At 38.6% G+C, this 24,018-nt stretch overlaps 2 protein-coding genes across 2 annotated transcripts in view; one reads left to right on the top strand and one right to left on the bottom strand.

Annotated features, from left to right (window-relative positions):
* The window catches only part of ATG12 (autophagy related 12), a 19,333-nt gene extending 10,544 nt beyond the window's left edge, over positions 1-8,789 (bottom strand). Inside the window, exons 1-2 of the mRNA XM_007451216.1 lie at positions 8,442-8,789; positions 31-167 (exon numbers count right to left, since the gene is read on the bottom strand). Coding sequence (XP_007451278.1) covers positions 31-167; positions 8,442-8,604 — 300 coding nt within the window. The 5' untranslated portion in view covers positions 8,605-8,789. The remainder of the gene's footprint in view (positions 1-30; positions 168-8,441) is intronic.
* Positions 8,790-8,986: 197 nt separating this feature from the next.
* AP3S1 (adaptor related protein complex 3 subunit sigma 1) overlaps positions 8,987-24,018 on the top strand; it is a 71,578-nt gene continuing 56,546 nt past the window's right edge. The window contains exon 1 of the mRNA XM_007451217.1: positions 8,987-9,180. Within this exon, the coding sequence (XP_007451279.1) occupies positions 9,112-9,180 (69 nt within the window). The 5' untranslated portion in view covers positions 8,987-9,111. The remainder of the gene's footprint in view (positions 9,181-24,018) is intronic.

Genomic DNA, 24,018 nt, shown 5'->3' on the forward strand with positions numbered 1-24,018 from the left:
GTAGGGAAATGATCACCATTGTTTTCTTACCAACTGTTCTGAAGCCACCAGTTTAAGGAACTTTTTTATGAAGTCAATGAGTCCTTGGATGGTTCGGGTTCGCTCTACAGCCCATTTCTTTGTTTTCATTATAGGAGTGTCTCCCACAGCCTTTAGCAGGATGTCAACTGTAAAGGAAAAAAAAATACAGTTGACACAATCAAAACAGGAATTAGGGGCATCAATGTCCACACAGTCGAAAATCCACCTATAACTTTACACTCAGCCCTCTGGATCCACAGTTCTGTATCGCGGATTCAACCTACAACAGATTATGTAGTATTCTAGTACGTATTTATTGATAACAGTCCATGTGTAAGCAGACCTGCTTAGTTCAAACCCATGTTGTTCAATGGTAAACTATACTAACAAGTACACTGAAACATCTAAAGAGAATGTGATATAAAATACTTCAGAAAACTTAAACCTTCAATCAACATACAGTTTATGTATTTTTGACACTGGAGGTATGCCTGAGATGCTAAATGGAAGACATGAAAAGATTCACTTAGAAGAATTTCACCTTCATCAAAACATTTATTTTTATTGAAAAAAAAAGGTAAACCTAAATTTCCAACAAAGATGTTTAGCAGAGATTGGTTAAGTAAAGGATATTATACTCTATGGTAGGATGCATATACTGTAGTAAAGATAGAAAGCACACACTCTGAACTCCCTGGGTTCAAAATCCTGGCTCTGCCACTTTCTAGGTATGTACACATATATCTAGATAAGCTCTTTAATCTCTCTGTACCACAGTTACTTCACTTGTAAAATGAGGATAATAGCAGCAACCTGATAAGACTGTTATGAAGATTAAGTGAATACATATAAAGTGTTTAGAACAGTACCAGATCATAACTCACTTATTAAACCTTAAGATAATTAAGCTACCATTAAAGATACTATAAAAGCATATTTAATAGTATGAAAAAATTATCAAAAAATACTAAATATAAAGCAGCATAAGATTTCAATTTCATTAAAACCATCACAGGCACATATTCACATAAATGTGGAATATGCACCAAAATGATATTTCCCAGTAGGGATATTATAGGTGATAATCACTTGATTTTACTTGTGCTTTTTGTAACCACCAAGTTTTCTACAATAAACTTTTAAATAAAGGAAAACAATAAAAATTATTAAAAAGAAAATATAAAAACTAGGGGCCAAAAAGGTTTCTGAGAAATCAAAGGTTTCAATAATTCAAAATACAAAGATGCAAACAGAAAGACTATGAATCTATCTCCTGAAGTTACTTCATTAAAAAGAATTGGAAAATATAAAGAACAACCAAATGGAATTGAAGAATACAATAACTGAAGACAAAAGTGCACTAGAAGGAATCAACATTAAACTAAATGAGGCAGAAGAATGTATTAGTTCTTCTGACAAAATACTGAAAATCACTGCCATCAAACAGAATAAAGAAAATAGAATGAAAAGAAATGAGGACAGTTTAAGAGACTTCTGGGACAACATCAAATGTGGTAATATTCACATTATATCCCAGAAGGAGAAGAGAGAGAGATCGGGCCTGAGAAAATACTTGAAGAGATAATAGCTGAAAATTTCCCTAACCTAGGGAAGCAGTCATGGAAGTGCAGAGAGTCTCATACAGGATTGACCCACAGAGAAATACACCACGACACATTGTAATCAAAATGACAAAAATTAAAGGTAAAGAGAAAACATCAAAAGCAATATACAAGGGAACTCCCATTAGGCTATCAGCTGATTTTTCAGCAGAAACTCTTCATGTCAGAAGGGAGTGGCATAATATACTTAAAGTGATGAAAGAGAAAAACTTACAACCAAGAACACTCTACCCACCAAGGCTCTTGTTCAGATTTGATGGAGAAATCAAAAGCTTTACAGACAAGCAAAAGCTAGAAGAATTCAGCACCACCAAACCAGCTTTATAACAAATGCTAAAAGAACTTCTGTAGGTGGAAAATAAAAGGCCACAACTAGAAATGAGAAAATTATGATATGGAAAAGCTCCCTGGTAAAGGCAAACATATAATAAAGGCAGGAAATCAGCCACGCACAAAGCTAGTAGGGAAGTTAAAAGACAAAAATTGTAAAATCATCTATATCCATAATAGTCAGTTAAAGGATACACAAAACAATTAGATGTAAAATATAATATCAAAACAGTAATCATGATAGGAGAAGAGTACAAATGCAGGGTATCTAAAGTGAATTTGAAATTAAGAGATCAGCAATTTAAAACAAGCACATACAGATATAGGCTCCTACACAAAAACCTCATGTTAACTGCAAAACAAAAATCTATAATAGATACACACACAAAAAAGAAAAATGAATCCAAACATAATACTAAACACAGTCATCAAATCACAAGAGAAGAGAACAAAAGAATAAAAGGGGGAAAAAAAGACCTACAAAGATAAATCCAAAATAATTAACAAAATGGCAATAGGAACATACATATCGATAATTACCTTAAGTGAAAACAGACTAAATGCTCCAACCAAAGACAGACTGGCTGAATGGATACAAAAACAAGACCCATATATTTGCTGCCTACCAGAGACACATTTCGGATCTAGACACACATACAGACAGAAAGTGTGGAGATGGAAAAAAGGTATTCCACACAAATGGAACTCCAAAGAAAGCCACAGTTGCAATATTTATATCAGACAAAATAGACTTTTAAATAAAGACTTACAAGAGACAAAGAAGGACACTATATAATAATGAAAGGATCAATGGAAGAAAATATAACAATTGTAAATATATATGCACCCAACACAGGAGCACCTCAATATATAAGGCAAATGTTAACAAACATAAAAGTAGTAACTGACAGTAACACAACAATAGTGGGGGACTTTAACACCCCACTTACATCAATGGACAGATTATCCAGAAAGAAAATCAATAAGGAAATACAGGCCTTAAACAACACATTAGGTTAGATAGTCTTAACTGATAGTTATAGAGCAGTCCAACCGAAAGCAGCAGAATACACATTCAAGTACACATGGAACATTCTCTAGGATAGATCACATGCTGCAACACAAAGCTAGCCTTGGTAAATTTAAGAAAACTGAATTCATATCAAGCATCTTCTCCGACCACAACATTACAAGGCTAGAAATCAACTACTAGAAAAAAACTGCAAAAAACACAAACACGTGGAAGCCAAACAATATGCTACTAAACAACCAATGGCTCACTGAAGAAATCAAAGAGGTAATTAAAAATACCCAGAGACAAATGAAAACAAACACACAATGATCTAAAACCTGTGGAACACAGCAAAAGCAGTTCTAAAAGGAAAGTTCATAGTGATAAAAACTTACCTCAGGAAAGAAGAAAAATCTCAGACAACTTAACCTTACATCTAAAGCAACTAGAGAAAGAACAAACAAAACCCAAAGTTAGTAGGAGGAAAGAAATCATAAAGATTAGAGCAGAAATAAATGAAACAGAGAGGAAGAAAACAACAGAAAGGATCAAAGAAACTAAAACCTCGTTCTTCAAAAAGATAAAATTGATAAACCTTTAGTCAGACTCATCAAGAAAAAAAGGGAGAGGGCCCAAATTAATAAAATCAGAAATGAAAAAGTAGAAGTTACAACAGACACCACAGAAATACAAAGGATCATAAGAGACTACTCTGAGCAACTATATGCCAATAAAATGGACAACCTAGAAGAAATGGACAAATTCTTAGAAAGCTACAATCTTCCAAGACTGAACCAGGAAGGAATAGAAAATATGAACAGACCAATTACCAATACTAAAATTGAATCAGTAATTTAAAAACTGCCAATAAACAGAAGTCCAGGACCAGATGGCTTCACAGGTGAATTCTACCAAATACTTAGAGAAGAATTAACATGTATCCTTCTGAAACTATTCCAAAAAATTTCAGAGGAAGGAACAGTTTCTAACTCATTCTATGAGGCCATCATCACCCTGATACCAAAACCAGAAAAAGACATAACAAAAAAAGAAAATTGTAGGCCGGTATCACCAATGAACATAGATGCAAAAGTCCTCAACAAAATACTAGCAAACTGATCCCTACAATACATGAAAAGGATCATACATCATGATCAAGTGGGATTTATCCCAGGGATGTAAGGCGTTTTCAATACCTGCAAATCAATCAATGTGATACAAAACTACTAGAACTCTTCAATGAATTTGGTTAAGTTGTTTGACACAAAATTAATGTACAGTAATCTGTTGCATTTCCTTTTTTTTTTTTTTTTTTTTTTTTTTAGGCTGCACTGTGAGGGATGTGGGAATCTTAGTTCCCTGGCCAGGGATCAAACTTGTGCTCCTGCACTGGGAGCGCAGTCTTAACCACTGGACTGCCAGGGAAGTCCCATCTGTTGCATTTCTACACACTAACAACAAAATATCAGAAAGATAAATTAAGGAAATAATCTCATTTACCATTGCATGAAAAAGAATAAATTACCTATGAATAAACATACCTAAGGAGGCAAAAGACCTGTATTCCAAAAACTGTAAGACACTGATGAAAGAAATTGAAGACAACACAAACAGACAGAAAGATATACTGTGTTCTTGGATTGGAATAATCAGTGTTGTTAAAATGACTGTGCTACCCAAGGCAATCTACAGATTCAATGCAATCTCTATAAAATTTCCAATGGCATTTTTCACAGAACTAAAAAATATTTTTAAATTTTATATGGAAACATAAAAGACCTTGAATAGCCAAAACAATCTTGAGAATGAAGAACAGAGCTGGAGGAATCACACTCCCTGCCTTCAGACTATACTGTGAAGCTACAGTCATCAAAACAGTACAGTATTAGCACAAAAACAGATACATAGATCAATGGAACAGGATAGAGAGCCCAGAAATAAACCCAACGCACTTATGGTCAAGCAGTCTACTACAAAGGGGACAAGAATATACAATGGAGAAAAGACAGTGTCTTCAGTAGGTGGTGCTGGGAAAACTGGACAGCTACATGTAAAAGAATGAAATTAGAACATTCACTAACACCATACACAAAAATAAACTCAGACTATATTAAAGACCTAAATGTAAGACCGGATACTATAAAATTCCTAGAGGAAAACACAGGCAGAACACTCTTTGACATAAATTGCAGCAATATTTTTTTGGATTAGTGTCCTAGAGTAATGGAAATAAAAGCAAATGTAGACAATTGGTACCTAATGAAAGTTAAAAGCTTTGGCACAGTGAAAGAAACCATAAACAAAATGAAAAGACTGGGAGAAAATATTTGCAAATGATGCAACAGACAAGGGATTAGTTTCCAAAATATACAAAGAGCTCTTACAGCTTAATATCAAAAAACAAACAACCCAAACAAAAAATGGGCAGAAGTCCTAAATAGACATTTCTCCAAAGAAGACATAGACAGCCAAAAGACACATGAAAGATGCTCAATATTGTTAATTATTACAGAAATGCAAATCAAAAGTACAATGAAATATCACCTCACACCAGTCAGAATGGCCATCATTTAAAAGTCTACAAATAATAAACACTGGAGAGGGTGTGTAGAAATAGGAAGCCTCCTACACTGTTGGTGGGAATGTAAATTGCAGCCACTATGGAGAACAGTATGGAGGTTCCTTAAAAAACTAAAAACTAAAAATAGAGTTACCATAAAACCCTGCAATCCCACTCCTGGCCATATATCTGGAGAAAACCATGATCGAAAAGATATATGCACCCGAATGTTCATAGCAGTACTATTTACAATAGCCCAGGCATGGAAGAAACCTAAGTGTCCATTGACAGATGAATGGGTAAAGAGGCTGTGGAATATCATTCAGCCATAAAAAGAACGAAATAATGCCACTGGCAGCAACATGGATGCGCCCAGAGATCATCATATTAAGTGAAGTCAGAGAAAAACAATTACCATATAATATTACTTATATGTGGAATCTAAAAAATGGTACAAATGAACTTATTTACAAAACAGAAAGTCACAAACAGAAAACAAACTTATGGGGGGATGGGGGGATAGATTAGGAGTTTGGTATTTATATATACACACTACTATATATAAAATAGGTAAACAACAAACAACAAGGACCTGCTTATAGCACAGAGAACTATACTCACTATCTTGTAATAACCTATAATGAAAAAGAATCTGATTAAGAAAATATACACATATGTATAACTGAATCACTTTGCCGTACACTTGAAACTAACACAACATTGTAAATTAACTATACTTCAATTTAAAAAAATTAACAAAAAAGACATCCACAATCAAAGGAAACACTGAAAGCAGAGGTGTTCTGCTGCCCCCTAAAGTCAACTCTATTCTATTACAACCTTCCTGTCCCATTGCTTGGTATTAAAAATTGGGTCCCAATGAGGTTACTGAGATAAATTTACTGAAGTTTACCCCTGGAATGAAGCCATTTAGAACACATAATGCACAGTTTATCTTCCTACTAAAGTTTATCTTCCTTCTTCTATTTAGTAATCCTACCCTCAGTTATCTATGCAAAAGAGATGAACTGGGAGATAGCTAAGGAGATTTTGGTTAACTCACCTTCCACACCTCCCTGTCCCTGTTCCTTCAATCCCCTGGGGCTATCAATCAGTCAACTGCAACTGGGCATTGCAAGAAAGTGAAGAAGAAAATAGTGAGTTGTACTACTGAAGAAGGAAGTGAGAGCAAGAAGCTAGAGAAGGAAAAATATTTATTATTATAGCTGTACTTTATTATTACTTTTTTTAATTCTAAAGGTGATTTGCTTGTAGTTCTCCACTCTAGCTACACAGGAGACTCAACTGGGGGAACATGTATAAGAAAACAGATGTCTACATCAATTAAATCAGAATCTTCTGGAAATAGGGCCTCGGCACTGCTATGTTTAAAAGCTCCCTCAGGTGATCCTAAAGTGCCGCCATAACTAACAAGCTCTGTCTGCTTCAGTAATATGTAGATTAAACCAAAGGTGGAGCATATGAAATAGTTAAGCTTTTTCCATGAGAAAAGGTCCTCAAAAAAGGATGACAACTTCAGGGTAGACATTAAATAGCTAGAAAGTAAGTTTTCTATCACAGAGGCTAACTCAAATGCTCACAGGAGCTAGAAGATGAAAATTCGATTTTTAAATGATAGTTAAAAATCATAAATTGTGCAGACTCAAGAAAACATGCCATATAACCTCAGGCCATATCTGGGAATGTGGGCCTTATTTTTTAGCCATAGTATTACACAGCAATCTTCAGGGTCAAGTACGTAGTTAATTGTTGACTAAGACTGCTAGATATTAAGACAAACTCTTTCAAAGTCTGTTTCTGCTTATAGTAAATTGCAAGGGAACAGTACTGATTCACTTCGCTGTACAGCAGAAACTAACATAACATTGTTAACCAATTATACTCCAATAAGAAAGAAAAAGAATCTCTAAAACTCATGGGATTCATCTGAAGAACGAGTCTAGTGATTACCTACAGAAATAATGATAGGTTTTGTTTATCTATTGGTGAATAATGTGGAAATGACAGAAAAGATTTCCCCCAAATGTAGAGGCAGTCTGACTTAAAAGGGGGACAGTGCTGGGAGAGACAATTATCCTCCACAGCAGCAGAAAGTGAAGATGGATGAAAGGGCATGATATCACTGAGCACAACACGAGAAAACGAATTCCTGATTTTCTCATAGGCAACTCTACATAGAGTGCTCCACTTAGTAATTACTGTATTTTACAATGGCGAACTAATTCTCAAGCAATAATGGGTTGAGGACTAATTCTCAAGCAATACAGGGTCCAGTTCAAGCAACAAAATGATTCATTTACGAAGATTCCAAAACAGTAGTTTGTTTTTTTTTTTTAAAAAGGCGATGCCTCTGCCTTTAGTTTTCCCTTAGCAGTCTTCATACTGGGTAAAACCCCAGTTTTTTGGTCCAAGGTGTGAATTCACACTCATTTGGTATAAAAAACAGCGACCTAGTCGGAAGGTGTGAATTCTAATTCAGATTTGCCACAGACCATCCTTATCAGCTAAAATCATTATTCAAATAATTAGATCCCGCGTTAAGTACCTGGAACTATCCAGATCCCACAGAGTTCCCACCTTCAAAGAGCTCTCAGTCTGGTCATTTCAAAGGAAGATGAGAGTACAGCGTAATAAATGTCGTGACATTCAAAAACTGGGTATCACACCGCGAAGGTGCGTCCAGAGATAGCTTTCTTTCGAGGCACTTAACTCAAACGTCTTAAAAGCCGATATACTTCCTCTCTCCTGACTGGTCAAAAACCTCGTCTGGAACCGGCCCTCCTCTAAATTTTGTTTCTTTATTAGCCGCCATCCCTATTCGAAGACAACCTCAACCTCCCGCCTCTGCCCAGAGTGAAACTGCTCTGAAAATTACTTTTCTTCTTGGTGTCACCGGCAGGTTCCTCTGTTCCCGGAGAGACTGCAGCGGAAGAAGGAGGCTCCGGAGTGGCTGTTTCTGGGGAGATCTCCGTGGGTCCTTCACCTTCAGCAGCAATTGAGGTGGGGAGCTGCAGCGAAGACTCCGGTTCCTCAGCCATCTTGCTTAGAAGGAGGTGAGGGCGGAAGTGGTGGCTCAGCGCATACAGTGGGCGGGCTTTGCGTCGGAGAGCGGCGCTAGGGAGGCGCCGGAGTAGGGGCGGGGAGAACCCAAACCACCACTGAGAGTTGGAAGTGCAGGTTGGTCCTCTGCGTCGAACCTGTTGCAGTCCCCTGACCGCTGATAGATCAACTACTGTTTCTCCGCCCCCCCAACAGCAAGTTTCCGGAAAAGGTCGGTAGGCAACGTCCCCGTGAGCCGCCGGGAGCGCAAGCGCCCCTATGCTTCGAGCTCCGGCCTGGAGCTGTTTCCGCTTCCCTCCGCGCCGACCCCGCCCAGGCCCCGCCCTATCCAAGCCCTGCCCCGCAGCTCCCGGGCGCGCTGGCGCGCGCGCGCGTGTGCAGAAGGGGGCGGGTGGGGAAGGATCGCCAGCGAGATCCCGAGGCGAGGCTTGCGCGCCCGCCCCCGCCCTGGCCCCCAGCTCCCACCCGGTCGGCCCGGCTCAGCCATGATCAAGGCGATCCTCATCTTTAACAACCACGGGAAGCCGCGGCTCTCCAAGTTCTACCAGCCCTACGTGAGTACCCCGCTGCAGCCGATTCGGGCTAGGGGGAGTCGTTGGCGGCCGGCGGCGCCCTCAGGGCGACCCCCTCAAGCGCGCCGCGGCCCTTCTCGCGCCCCGGCCGTCTCGCGCTCCGGGCTGTCAGCCTCCCGGTGGGTGTGCCGAGTGCCCACCTCCCGCCGCGCTCCCTTCCTCCGACGTGGCTCTGCCCAGGTGGCTCCTCCGCCTGTCTGTGGGCTGGGTGGCTTCCCGGCTGCGCGGGCAAGGCCCTGGAGACTTCCCGGTGCGGGGCCGAAGCCAGTCGGTCAGCCGCAGCCCCCCTGCGCCCGCGAGCCCACCCGGCGCTCTCGCCGATCTGCAGCCCGCGGCTTCTGTTAGCAGCCGAGGGAGACGGCGCGGAGCCGGTAGGTTTCGCAGCTCCACCTCCGTGACTCGCAGCCTTTCCTGGTGGACTTCTTTTTCTTCTCCTGTGGACGGATGGGCTACTGTTTTTCGCTGCCATCCTGTCGTCACGCAGGAACTTTGGCTTCCTGCGTTTGGAGACATGCACGCTCAGTACAGTCTCTCCAGTAGGTTGCCTTACGGGATCTGCTGCCCCTGTGACTTTCAGGTGTCTCCTTTTTAACGAAAAAGATAAGTGAGGACCTAACGTTTTTATGTGGCTTTTCCCCCAGTGGCTGCAATTTATCTACTCCTGCAATAACTGGCGAGGATTGTAGTTTGACCAGTTAGAACTGTGATGCTATACCTGAAAGTTACCATTTCAGCGGCTGGTTTGGCATTTTTCTACGTAAGGGAGTTTGCCCTAATTTATAGTTTTTCTTTCTCCTTACGAAGAATAGTAATATCTGTTAAACTCTTTTAGAAGTGTAAATATTGTTGAAAAATGCAGAAGATTTTAAGGTAGTGAAGCTAAGTAATTTATCAGTGTTTGAGGGAGGGTTACAGACAGATGTGCTTATCTGAGGGCAAGATTCACCACTATGTAGAACACAATATTAGGCTCTCAGTGGTGGTATTAATGTAGAGATAATACCTATTGCGTAGTATTGGGCATTTTGCTTAGAGCCAAAAAATGAGCTTTCAGCTAAATACTGAAAGTGTGCCAAGGCTAACACTTTTATGCAGATAAATCCCAGATGGAAATCATTCCTGCCGTTAAAAATTAAATGTGAAATGTCACTTTGCCTAAAATGATAATGCAGTCTGTGGAGGTGTTAGCTGAAGTGAGAAATCTTGAGCTTATTCCTCATTTCCTTAAGTAGTTTTGCTTTTGCTGGCGATAAAGAATATTTTCTACTACTCCTGTTTGGTTTTAGTGTAGCGTAATTTAAATACTAATGCTCTAAGAATTCTACATCATTCTTTAATCCAGGATAAAATTCTAGTTGATTCTTCTGAGTGGAAAAAGTCCCCTTGACTTTACATTGCTACCCATTTGCCTAAAATACAGTACTGTGCTAGCCTTTATTGAAGGAATCTTTCTTTTAGCCATTTTGCTTGTGCCATCCATTTGCAGTGTAGAAACAGTGTGTTCCAATAGTGAAACAATTTAAAAATGTTTTTCCATATCTCCACTTAATAACTAAGCACTATTCAAAGTAGAAAGTTTCATGGCTAATCTTTAATATCAGTGTAACCACTTCTGTAGTGTAGAATTTAACCACGTACAGAAAAATGTATTGAATTTGGAAATCCAGGAATACATCTTTCTCTTGTCCAACGATGGCAACAGAAATATCTTTTACCTTACTCAGTAGGTAGCAGTGAAGGTTAATGTGGGAAGAGATAGTTGTTGCAGCAGTGGCAGCTCTGGTGTCATTTATGGTCATTGCTACATGACAGTGTTACGGGGGGGCAGGGAGCTAAGAGATGTAAAAAAGAAGAATCTAGTGGTTGCTGGACATGTGGAAGTGGGGATGCTAGGAACTGTTACTGGTCTTTTATAAATTGAGTTTTGCTGTGTATTTATTTTTGTCATTCAGGAATAATTTAAGATAATTTATTTATTTATATATTTGCTTTCTCTGATAGATCATAACCTGTTTGAGGGCAGAAATCTTTTTCATTCAGTCAATTCATTTATTCACTCTTTATTCCATTTGTTTGTCAGCAAATGTTGATGTCATGCCTATCATGTGCAGGCAGTGTTTTAAAATTTGGAGGTGAACAAAGAGATAACTTCTGCTCTTTCAGCAGGGGCACAGACAAAGCTAATAAGTAGAATATATACCATGCCGGATAATAATAAGTGCTGTGGGAAAAATAGAGCAGGGAAGGGTGATAGGGAATGCAAGGATGACACTTTAAAATAGGATAGTCAGGTAAGTTTTCACTGAGAAGATGATATTTGAGCAAAGACTTGAAGGAGGTGAGAAAGCCAGCCTTGCAGGTATCTGGGAGTTCTTTCCAGGCAGAGGGAGCAGCAGATGCAAAGGCCCTGAGGAGGGAATGCCTGTTTGAAGAACCTGTATTATTGGAAGAATAGGTGCCAAAATGACTGGCCTGGCAAAAGCAGACTACGTAAGGGAAGAGGAGTTGGAAATGAAGTCTGCATGTACAGGGCATCAGAGTTTATTCTATTATCACTGCCTGGAACGTCCTTCCCTTCCACTGCCAAATGTCTAGATTCCAGGCTTAACTCAAACATCACTTAAGCATCCACTGAATCCTTTTTTTTTTTTTTTTTTTGCCTTATGTGGGCCTCTCACTGTCGCGGCCTCTCCCATTGTGGAGCACAGGCTCCGGACGAGCAGGCTCAACGGCCATGGCTCACGGGCCCAGCCGCTCCACGGCATGTGGGATCCTCCCAGACCGGGGCACGAACCCGTATCCCCTGCATCGGCAGGCGGACTCTCAACCACTGCGCCACCAGGGAAGCCCCACTGAATCCTTTTATCTTGCTTAAAGACTTCTCTTGGTTCTTAGGATTTTATTTTTATCTTTATTATGGTACAATATTCTATTTCACATCCCCAAATTCCTCGGAGCATCCTATAGATTCCTTAAAAGAAGGTATCAGGTTTTAGATATATTTGTGTTACCCCCAGCAATCAACATTCAGCCTTGAATATAAAGAACTCCATACATCTTTGCTAAATGCGTTCATCGGAGTTTCCTAGCTTAAGATGGAGTGTGGATTAGAAATGATTTCCTAAGGTTCCTTCCAACTCTTTTTTTTTTTTTTTTGGCTGCGTTTGTCTTCATTGCTGCACGCTGGTTTTCTCTAGTTGTGGTGAGCTTGGGCTACTCTTCATTGCTGTGTGCGGGCTTCTCATTGCGGTGGCTTCTCTTGTTGAGGAGCGTGGGCTCTAGGCGCGCAGGCTTCAGTAGTTGCAACGTGTGGGCTCAGTAGTTGCAGTGTGTGGGCTCAGTAGTTGTGGCTCGCGGGCTCTAGAGTGCAGGCTCGGTAGTTGTGGTGCATGGGCTCAGTTGCTCCGTGGCATGTGGGATCTTCCCAGACCAGGGCTCGAACCCGTGTCCCCTGCATTGGCAGGCAGATTCTTAACAACTGTGCCACCAGGAAGTCCCCCTTCCAACTCTTAAAATTCAGTCTTTATTAACTAGAAGTTTTAAGTTTTCTGTCCCATGCCTTTAGGACAGAAGTAATGATGAAATAGCTGTAACTGCAACTGTTTCTGTTTTTAGTTGAAAGAAGTCTTTAAGAAGTAGATATCCAATAATATTGACAGTTTTAGTTTAATTTATTAAGGGATATCTAGGTGTGTGGCTGGGGTACCAGTTCTGTGCTCTGATAGGATGCTGAGGTTTGAGTCCAACAATAATGATTTGACACTGAGGAGTTTGAAAACTGTTTAACCATTTGCGAACCAGTTTCCCTTACTGCATTGGATTTCCATTTCTTATTTATCCTCCCTCATGATACAACAATTTATATGTTCATCTTTACCCTTTAATAGTACGTATTTCCAGTTCCCACTGTAATAGATTTTTAGGTTTGATTGTGCCTCCAACCTGCTGTTATGTGAGGGACATACGAAGTCACACCAGTTTTTCTAAACTGAAGTTTTTGATTCATTCTGCTAGAGTCAGACGTTAAGATTTCAAGGGTGGACTCAGAATGCATCCACTTTTTTTTTTTTTAACATCTTTATTGGAGTACAATTGCTTTACAATGGTTAGTTTTTGCTTTACAACAAAGTGAATCAGTTATACATACACATATATCCCCATATCTCTTCCCTCTTGCATCTCCCTCCCTCCCACCCTCCCTATCCCCACCCATCTAGGTGGTCACAAAGCACTGAGCTGATCTCCCTGTGCTATGCGGCTGCTTCCCACTAGCTGTTTTATATTTGGTAGTGTATATATGTCCATGCCACTCTCTCGCTTTGTCACAGCTTACCCTTCCCCCTCCCCATATCCTCAAGTCCATTCTCTAGTAGGTCTGCATCTTTATTCCCATCTTGCCCCTAGGTTCTTCATGACCTTTTTTCTTCCCCTTAGATTCCATATATATGTGTTAGCATACGGTATTTGTTTTTCTCTTTCTGACTTACCTCACTCTGTATGACAGATTCTAGGTCCATCCACCTCAGTACGAATAACTCAATTTTGTTTCTTTTTATGGCTGAGTAATATTCCATTGTATATATGTGCCACATCTTCTTTATCCATTCATCTGTTGATGGACACTTAGGTTGCTTCCATGTCCTGGCTATTGTAAATAGAGAGGCAATGAACATTGTGGTACATGACTCTTTTTGAATTATGGTTTTCTCACGGTATATGCCCAGTAGTGGGATTGCTGGGTCGTGTGGTAGTTCTACTTTTAGTTTTTTAAGGAACCTCCATACTGTGCTCCATAGTGGCTGTATCAATTTACATCAGAATGCATCCACTTTTGTTTTTACCTTCTGTATCCTTGAGCTATGACTGCAGAAGTTCAAATGTTTTTCTTGGTTTGTTTCTTTAATTGATATTTAGCCATAGCAACTTGGCAACAGTAAACTTTAGTGTTTTTATATTTGCTTGGCAATATTTGTGTATTACTATAAATGACTAATGAGATTTATATTTCATAAGCCAAATATATATATATATATATATATATATATATATATATACACACACACACACATACATATATGTATCAATATATACATATTATCATGTTCACATAAAAGCAACCACTAATAAAAATTTTATATAAGTGAACACTTACTTAGAAAGTGGGATCCTCCCGGACCGGGGCACAAACCTGCCTCCCCTGCGTCGGCAGGCGGACTCTCAACCACTGCGCCACCAGGGAAGGCCCACCAGATATATTTTTACATAGCCATCAAGCAAGAAAAAAAAAAGCTCTTGGGTTATGATTCTCATGTTATTAATGCACCATGGCATATCCTTTGGTGAATATCTGTAATAAAATAAAAGTGGTTTTTTATATTAATTATCTTAGTTGTGTCTACACATATAAAAAATTGTGTATGTAGAATCACGCACACAAAGTGCAAACAGGAAAGTTTTCAAACTCTTACATACACGAGTTGTCTCAATATTCTTATAAACTATGTCTGATTATTAAGTTGTTTGTCAACCAAATGCAAGCCCTAGCAGGCACTCTCAGATTGTTCTTTCCTTTTTATTTTTTTGAATGTATTTACATAAAAAATATAAAGTGTAAGTATGTATAACTTTTTTTCTTTTTAAAAAATCTTTAAGAAAGATGCATTGGTGTTTACTGATGTCTTTTTTTGGCAGCTATTAAGACAACGTGACAGATGGGATACTTAAACTTATTTTTATGATGGAGACGTAGTTGTCAGCAGTTCTAAGTATTAATTAAGGTATTAACACATATTAACATATAGTATTTGACTTCTGTTAACAAGGTAATTCAAAATGATTTGATTTCCTTCCATATGCGTTAGGATGCTTTTGGCTAGTAAGTTGGGTTTTATGTAACCTGACTCAAATTTGCTTAAAAAGAACTTGTTAGGATACAGAATAGGAAGTGCAGACTAATAGACAAACTACAAAATTATTTGATTCAGCAAATCAATGACTTCATCATAGATCGTTTCTTTCTCTTTCTCTGCCCTCCTCTTCACAAAATTGATGTCCAAAGGCTGATTTCCTCCTTGAAATCAGTTGTAATCAATAAAATGCACAAGGAGAGAGTGGTCTGTTCCTGTAATCCTGGGCTGTGTGTTTCCCTTCAGCCTGATTAGTTCTACCCAAGATCAGTAACAGCTTATACGAATGGGGATCCATCCACCCTTGCAGCTGAGGAGGGTGGAAACATGAAGAAAATTGGTATTCTGTTGGAAAGGTGGAAGAGAAGAGTGGATGTGGGTAGGCAAAGAAGTGTCCACTATTCTCTCTTCATTAGCTCATGTTATTTCTTTTGAATAGGTAGTTTTTTCCTCTGTAATTTTAGATTGCTTCTGAGGATGTTACTGTCAGGCATGGTTCTTGATAATACGTGGCTCTGAACATGTGCCACAAAAGTTAGTTCAAGGTATTCCTTACACCAGTGGATCATTGAAAAATTCAAATTCTAATATAATCACAATTTTTCTGGGTAGTATGCTTGAAAACTTGCTTTAAAAAATTAAGTTTAGGGCTTCCCTGGTGGCGCAGTGGTTGAGAGTCCGCCTGCCGATGCAGGGGACGTGGGTTCATGCCCCGGTCCGGGAGGATCCCGCATGCTGCAGAGTGGCTGGGCCCGTGAGCCATGGCCGCCGTGCGTCCCGAGCCTGTGCTCCACAACGGGAGAGGCCACAACAGTGAGAGGCCTGGGTACCTCAAAAAAAAATTAAGTTTAATAAACCTGTTGAAAATTGTATTGAAAGGAAGAAATAAAATGTTCACCATTACAGTGATTTTTTTGGTTTGGGGGAAAAGGTTATAAATAGGACAGTGTTATAGTTCATTCCTCTGCCTTTCAGGACTGAGAAAGGTCTTGTATAACGTGGCTGTATTATGTTTCTTTGGTAAAGTTGATTGTTCAATTATTTATTGTTTTAATTTTTAAATAAGTTTCTTTATTGTGATTACATGGAAAATATTTAAGTATTAAGTTCACTGGGGGACTTCTCTGGCAGTGCAGTGGTTAAGACTCCACGCTGCCAATGCAGGGGGCACGGGTTCGATCCCTGGCTGGAGAACTAAGATCCCACATGCCACATGGCGTGGCGAAAAAAAAAAAGATCACTAGGGACATCCTTGATTTTACCACCCATTGATAACTATTGATAGTGTATTTCTTGTTTATTTTTTCTTAGATTTTTTCTTCCAGAATATTCTGATGAAGAGTATATACCTTTTAGACATTACTAACACAAAGAATGCATTGAAGCTGTTGTTGGATTTATGGAACATTTGTGGCTTTAAGATAACCAAATATCTGGTTAATGTCTGGCTGTTCTATTGTTAAATGTTTCAAAATACAATAGTGTATGTTAATTGCACTTTAATAATTTGCATGTATTTTTTTCTCTGTGTATATCTTTTTTTTTTTTCCTCACATAGTTTAACTTCTGTAAGTAACTTGAGTGTATCAGGGCCCTTCCCTTTTTTGATCCCAAAGGGCAATATTTGCTAATTTTTGTTATAAAGTCAAAGAATTCATTCTTTAACACTTGGAGTTGTCTTTGTGCTTTTTGGGTTGTGGATTTCTTCACTGCTGCTGCTAAGCCAAGGTGATTCTGAGTTGTAGACCACCTAGAGGAGCCAGTCCCCTTCCAGTTTCTTGTTGTGTAAAACTCTCAAATTAGGATAAATTACACATGTTTTTTCCTTGCCCATTCAGCCCTATGAGCCTTCCCCTTACCAAATCCTTTGAACTGCAATATAGGTAAACAACTTTATTTACTGAAGGATCAGGCAACGCTCAAGAGTACTGCAGTGTAGGAGGAGTAAAGGCCGGTATTCTAGCCGTCAGGTATTAAGTTCTTAAGTCTCCAAGGGGAGGCACATCTGGACTTAGTCCTTTGAAAGTAGTAGTGGCCTTTTTGGATACTATCTGACCTGTCCATTGCACTCTCTGTGCTCTCTTCCTCTGCCCATATTCCTTCAACAGATATCTATGTGTTGTTTGTATGCCCCTGTTCTAAGCACTGCTAATACTGTAATGAGTAAGACTGATGTCCTTCCAGCCCTATGCGTTTACATTCTACTGATAGGAAATAGGCAATAATGTAACAACTGTGATTAGTCTATAAAAAAAATGAAACAGTGTAGGGGGATAGAGAATGATGGGGGAGAGGCTATCTTAAATAAAATCATCAAGGAAAGCCTCTTTAAAAACCTGACATTTGAGAAGAGAACTGAATGAGGTGAGGGAGTGTTTGAGAACAGCTGAGGAAAGAATGTTTCAGGCAGAAAGAGGTTCAGGATCCCTCACATGGGTCCGAAATTTGTGTTGAGGAATAGCAAGAAGGCAAGTTGAGTGATCACAGGGAGGGGTGGCAAGAGATGAAGTCAGAGAGAAAGACAGGGACAGATCATGCCCATATGCCAAATCACACAGTCTCTTCGAATCTTTCAGTCTGATGACATCATCCCTAACATGCTCTCCACAAGAAGTGGTATTTCTCCTTGAATCCTACTTGTATTTTGCACAATTGAACAATGCCTCTGGCCTCTGCAGGAGAGTCAGTGATGCTCAGTAATGAAACTCTGCTCAATTATTTTCTTCTCTACCTGGTTTGGAGAGGTAGGAGAGCTAACCCAGTGAATGAAGGTAAAAGTGAGTGCTCAATTCTGTGCAGCCTCTATACTAATGAGACCAGTGGTCAAGCTGGTTTCGTTTCCTAAGTAACCTGTGAAGTAATACAACTCAAGAAAAAAAGCATTTATTTTTCCCAGACATCTCACAGCCTTGATTATAGATGAGCAAAGTTTATGTGAAGCCACTAAACCACCTCTAATATTGTGCGAAGCATCTACATCTTTCCTGCCTTGCTTCGAGCCTTGTAATTCAAGAATCAGTAGCTGTCAGTCATTGTTCCCTTTGTTACCCAGAAGGAGAGGGCTCTTTATCTGTGTGTCAGACCCACTGAATTGTTTTGATTATTATGTGCTGTCTAATTAAGTGGGGAAGATTGCTAGTGTATCCCACCACACATATATTCTTCCATTTCCTGTCATCAATATATCTTAGTGTGATTGTTACAAAATAATTTTTTTATGGTGCTAAAATATATGTAATGTGAAATTTACCATTTTAGGTAGTATATAGCTCTGTGGCATTAAGTAAATTCTCAGTGTTGTGTAACCATCACTAACCCTCCATCTTCAGAACTTTTACATCTTCCCCACTTTTGAAACTTTGTACACTGTTAAACACTTAACTCCCCATTCTCCCCTTCTCCCAGCCACTGGTAACCACCATTCTCCTTTCTGTCTCAATGAATTTGACTACTCTAGGAATCTCAAGAAAGAGGAATTATACAATGTTTGTCCTTTTATGACTGGCTTATTTCACTTAGTATGATGTCTTCAAATGTTTAACTATGTTGTCGAATGTGTCAAAATTTCATTCCTTTTTAAGGCTGAATAATATTCCATTGCATATATGTATGTGCCACACATTGTTTATCCATTTATCTGTTAGTGGATCCTTGGGTTGCTTCCACTTTCTGGCTATTGTGAATAATGCTGCTATGAACACGGGTCATAGGATACATTTCTCTACTGACTAGTAACGTTGAGCATCTTCTCATGTGTTTATTGATCATTTGTATAGCTTCTTTGGAGAAATGTCTGTTTAAGTACTTTGCCCATTTTATAATCTGGCTGTTTGATTTTTTGTTGTTGAGCTGTTCTTTATACATTCTGGATATCAATCCCTTATCAGATATATGATTTGCAAATATTTTCTCCCAATCAGTGGTTTGCTTTTTCACCCAAGGAATGGTATCCTTTTTCAAAGGATAGTGTCCTTTGATGCACAAAAGGTTTTAATTTTGGTGAGGTCCAACTTACCTTTTTTTTTTTCTCCTGTGCTTTTGGTGTTATATCCAGAAAATAATTTTTTAATTACCACATAATAGTTTGTTGTATAGTGTATCATAATTTATTTAACCAGACTTCTACTGTGGACTTTTATTTTGAAAAATGTTTTTTTAAATGAGGATTGAATAAGAAAATACTTATAAAACCTGATGCATAATAAAGACTCAATACTTTACCTAAATAAATAATTTTGATTACTACTTTTATTATTATTACTTTTATTATTACTACTTCTTTCTAATTCCTATCCTTGGTTGGAAAATTATATAATTTAAGGACTGTAGAACATTCCAGAGATTGTTCTCAGATACTCCATTTCCTCAAAATGAATTGTAGACCTTGTTTTGGAATGAACTTCCTTCTTATTACAAAATACAAAGTCCTACAAGATTCTTCCAGAGAAGAGTTTCATTGAGAGATGTTTTAAGGAGAAAGCTAAAAAACTTGCCCAGCTTTTTTTTTTTTTTTAAAGAATTACCTAATATTAAAAAAAAACTTTAAGATATAATTTATAATTCACATACTATAAAATTCACCCATTGAAAGTATACAATTCAGTAATTTTGTTTTTGGTAATCATGGTTGTGCAACTATCACCATAATCTAAGTTTAGAACATTTTCATCAAACCAAATGAAACCTCATACCCATTAATAGTCACTCCCCAATCTGTACTCCCCCCAGCCCCTGGCAACCACTGACCTGTTTTCTGTGTCTTTAGATTTGCCTATTCTAGACATTTCATATAAATGAAGTCATGAAATATGTAGCCTTTTGTGGTTGGCTTCTTTTCACTTAGCATGATGCTTTCAAGATTCACTCATGTCACAGCACATATCAGTACTACGTTCTTCTTTATGGCCAAGTAATATTCCATTGTATAGATATACCACATTTGTTTATCCCTTTATCAATTGATGGATGTTTGCATTGTTTCTACTTTTTGGCTACTATGAATAGTGCTGCTGTGAACATTCATGTACAAATTTTTCTGTGAACATATATTTTCACATCTTTTGGGTGTGTATCTAGGAATGGAATTGCTAGGTCATACAGTAACTTTGTTTATTAATTGTTTAAAGAACTACCAGACTCTTCTCCAGATTGTCTATTCCATTTTACATTTCCATCAGCAATGTATGAAGGTTCTAATTTCTCCAGATCCTCATTAACTCTTTAAAAAAAAAAAATTTTGTTTATTTATTTGGTTGTGCCAGGTCTTTATTGCAGCAGGCAGACTCCTTAGTTGCAGTTTACTGGCTCCTTAGTTGTGGCTTGCCAGCTCCTTAGTTGCAGCTCACGGGCTCCTTAGTTGCAGCATGTGAACTCTTAGTTGCAACATGCATGTGGGATCTAGTTCCCTGACCAAGGATTGAACCCAGGCCCCCTGCATTGGGAGCACGGAGTCTTCACCACTGCACCACCAGGGAAGTCCCTAATTAACTCTTGTTATTTTATTATATGTCCTTTTGAATGTCAAATGGTATCTCATTGTGATTTTGGTTTGTATTTTCCTAATGACACTGACAGTGAGCATCTTTTCATGTGCTTATTGGCTGTTTGCATATCTTTGGAGAAAAGTCTTTTCAAATCCTTAGCTCATTTTTAAGTTGGGTTATATGTCTTTTTGTTATCGAGTTTGTAAGAGTTCCTCATACTCTGGATGCAAGTACCTTACAGATGTATGATTTGTAAATATTTCTTCCTGTTTTGTTGTTTTTACTTTCCTGCTGATATCATTTGCAGTGCATAGGTTTTTAATTTTGATGTCGTCCAATTTATGTATTTTTTCCTTTGCCTGTGTTTTTATGCACATCTAAGAAAGATTTGTCGAATCCAAGGTCATATAGGTTAGTACCTATAATTCCTTCCAAGAGTTTTGTAGTTTTCTTACACTTAGGTCTGTGATCCTTTTTGAGTAAGTTTTGTGCAGGGTGTGAGCTAGGGATTAACGTTATTTTTATGCATGTGGCTATTCAGTTTTCCTGGCATCATTTGTGGAAAAGACTATTCTTTTCCCATTGAATTGTCTAGATACCTTACTCCAACGTTCCTCCCCAAATTTTACTTTGTTTTTGAGTTTTCAGACCTTTCAGCTTCCACCAGCGTTCAGGCTCTCTCTTTAAATATTTCAAACTCACAGTCTATCACCTTCTCAGCTGTTTGTTATTTAAATTAAATAATGTTTTTGCCACTGAAAGTGGGAAACATTTTAGTATGGTAGATGTTAATTTTAGAGTGTTAATAATAGCTGTCATTTATTGAGTGCTTTCTTTCTTGTGCTAAGTATTTTTTTTTTGCGTTACGCGGGCCTCTCACTGTTGTGACCTCTCCCATTGTGGAGCACAGGCTCCGGACGCGCAGGCTCCGCGGCCATGGCTCACGGGCCCAGCCGCTCCGCGGCATGTGGGATCTTCCCGGACCGGGGCACGAACCCGCGTCCCGTGCATCGGCAGGCGGACTCTCAACCACTGCGCCACCAGGGAAGCCCCCGTGCTAAGTTTTGATTGATGTCAGTCACTTTGTGGAAATACTCAATGAGGCTATCGATGTTATCTCACTCTTTCAAGTTGCCTGAGAGGGCACAGATTACCTTAAACCAGCCAAAAGACAAATTTACCTTAGCCTGATGTTGTCCCTTTAAGTCCTGAACTACCTAATTTCTGCTGTTTTTTTCTTTTTCACAGCTTTTCTCACTTAATTGCTTTTTCTCACTTTTCTATATGTATTATTTTAAATTAGTATTTTTAATATAGTTTTATACATTGTGGGAGAAAATGCCAGAGAGTTCAAAGAAATTTAATGAAATATCTGGGCAAGTGTTAATATAATTTCTGTTGCAGGTGCCCTCTTCCCTCCTTGTTGTTTGGGATTTAAGGGTAGCCCCATGATGACTGCTTGTTCTTTATACACTCAGGCTAAAGTGAAGCCTACTCACATATATTAAGTCTCCAGCCAGACTTCCTACTTGGGAGAGGTCTGGCCAAAAAAACCACTGAATTTTCTTTGCTGGGGCCTTCTCTTCTTCATGATTCCTAAATGTTGGAGTGCTCTGAGGCTTAGTTTTCAAACTTCTCTTCCTTTTAGGAAAAAGACAGTCCTCTTCCTTTTGCAAAATGAACTAATTATTATTCCTCATATATGCTGCTGCTCGCTTTCTTGATTCCATGCTTTGGCCCAAACTTTTCCTTCTGCCTCCAATATCATGTAACTTCACATTTCCTCTTCTCTTCATTTCTGAATTCTATCTGTTCTTTAAGGCCGTTCCTAGATATCTGTCACTTTTCTTTGAAAATAATCTTGCTGCTGAAAATCATTTGTTCTCCTTATAGTATATTATTTGTGCAGTTCTTGTGTCACGGATTGCCCCCTTTTATTATAAAGACATCTATTTCTTTTTTGATATAGATATAGATATAGAACATGAAATAAAAATATTAAGTAGTTATATTCATTTTATTTCTTGCTTTAAGCTCTTTGGGAAGAGAAACTTTCTCTTTCATCTTGGTAATTCTTGATATTCTAACATTCAGTGGAGTGAATGAATGCATTTTTTTTTTTTCTTTTATTGGCTGCATTGGGTCTTCGTTGCTGCTTGCGGGCTTTCTCTAGTTGCTGCGAGCGGGGGCTACTCTTCATTTTGGTGTGCAGGCTTCTCATTGTGGTGGCTTCTTTTGTTGTGGAGCACAGGCTCTAGGTGCGCAGGCTTCTTTAGTTGTGGCACACGGGCTCTAGGCATGCAGGCTTCAGTAGTTGTGGCTCACAGGCTCTAGAGTGCAGGCTCAGTAGTTGTGGCGCACGGGCTTAGTTGCTCCGCAGCATGTAGGATCTTCCCGGACCAGGGCTCAAACTTATGTCCCCTGCATTGGCAGGTGGATTCTTCACCACTGTGCCACCAGGGAGGCCCGAATGAATGCATTTTAGAAAAAAATTCTTCGTGTGTGGGAGGGAGGGAAGAGGATAATGACATATTTACTGTTTGATGAGAGGAAAGTTTGGGTTTTAAGGTTGCCTTTTATGATATATGTGTAGGAACAAGGAAAAAACATAGGAAAAGACAAGGTTTTATTAGTGGGATACTGAATTTTTAAAATTTAATTTTCAGTATGCATTAAGAAGTATTTAAAATAATAAAAGTTGTTGCCTTTATGTAACTCTAGTTGTCTTTAGACTGATGTAATCTAGGAGTTGTGACTGAAATGTATGTATACCTGTGTTATGAAACATAGTGTTAGGAAGTCTGATCAGCCTGAGGCAAGCTCCAGGCTTCTTTATGAAAGCTGTCAAATTAAATTGATTTTTAAAGAAAGGGAAGTTGTCTTATATAAGCAGAGACTTAATTTGTTTAATCTTAACTTAGACTGGTTATTTGATTAAAATTTCAAGACTTCTTACCAGTATTGATTTTCTTAGTTGAGTATTGCTTGGTATTTTAAGAAAGATGATTCCAAGCCACAGTCTTGAAGTTCATATGAGAAATTCTTTTCACTGTTAAAATAGTGAAACATAATTAAGGTTTAGCATATTTAACCTGTTATTTGTTTATAAACAATAATATAATGCAAAAAGATAACTTTCCTTAAAATAAAACTCCTCTAAGACCTTTACACTATCATTAGAATTCTAACAAGGCCTGGAGGTAGATTTTCTAAAGTAAGTCGGTGTTAATCCATGCTTATTATGTGCCAGCTGTTGTTTTTAAGAGCTTTATATATATTAACTCAATCTTCACAACAACTCTGTGAGGTAGATACTGTTATTCTTGCTACAAATGAGGAAAACTCAGGCACAGAGAGGTTAAGTAACTTGCTCAAAGTCACCCAGTTAATATAGACCATATTCAGGAATAAACCCCGATAGTCTGGTTGCA

Source organism: Lipotes vexillifer, unplaced genomic scaffold (assembly GCF_000442215.2).
Source record: "Lipotes vexillifer unplaced genomic scaffold, Lipotes_vexillifer_v1.1 scaffold91, whole genome shotgun sequence".
Taxonomy (NCBI): domain Eukaryota; kingdom Metazoa; phylum Chordata; class Mammalia; order Artiodactyla; family Lipotidae; genus Lipotes; species Lipotes vexillifer.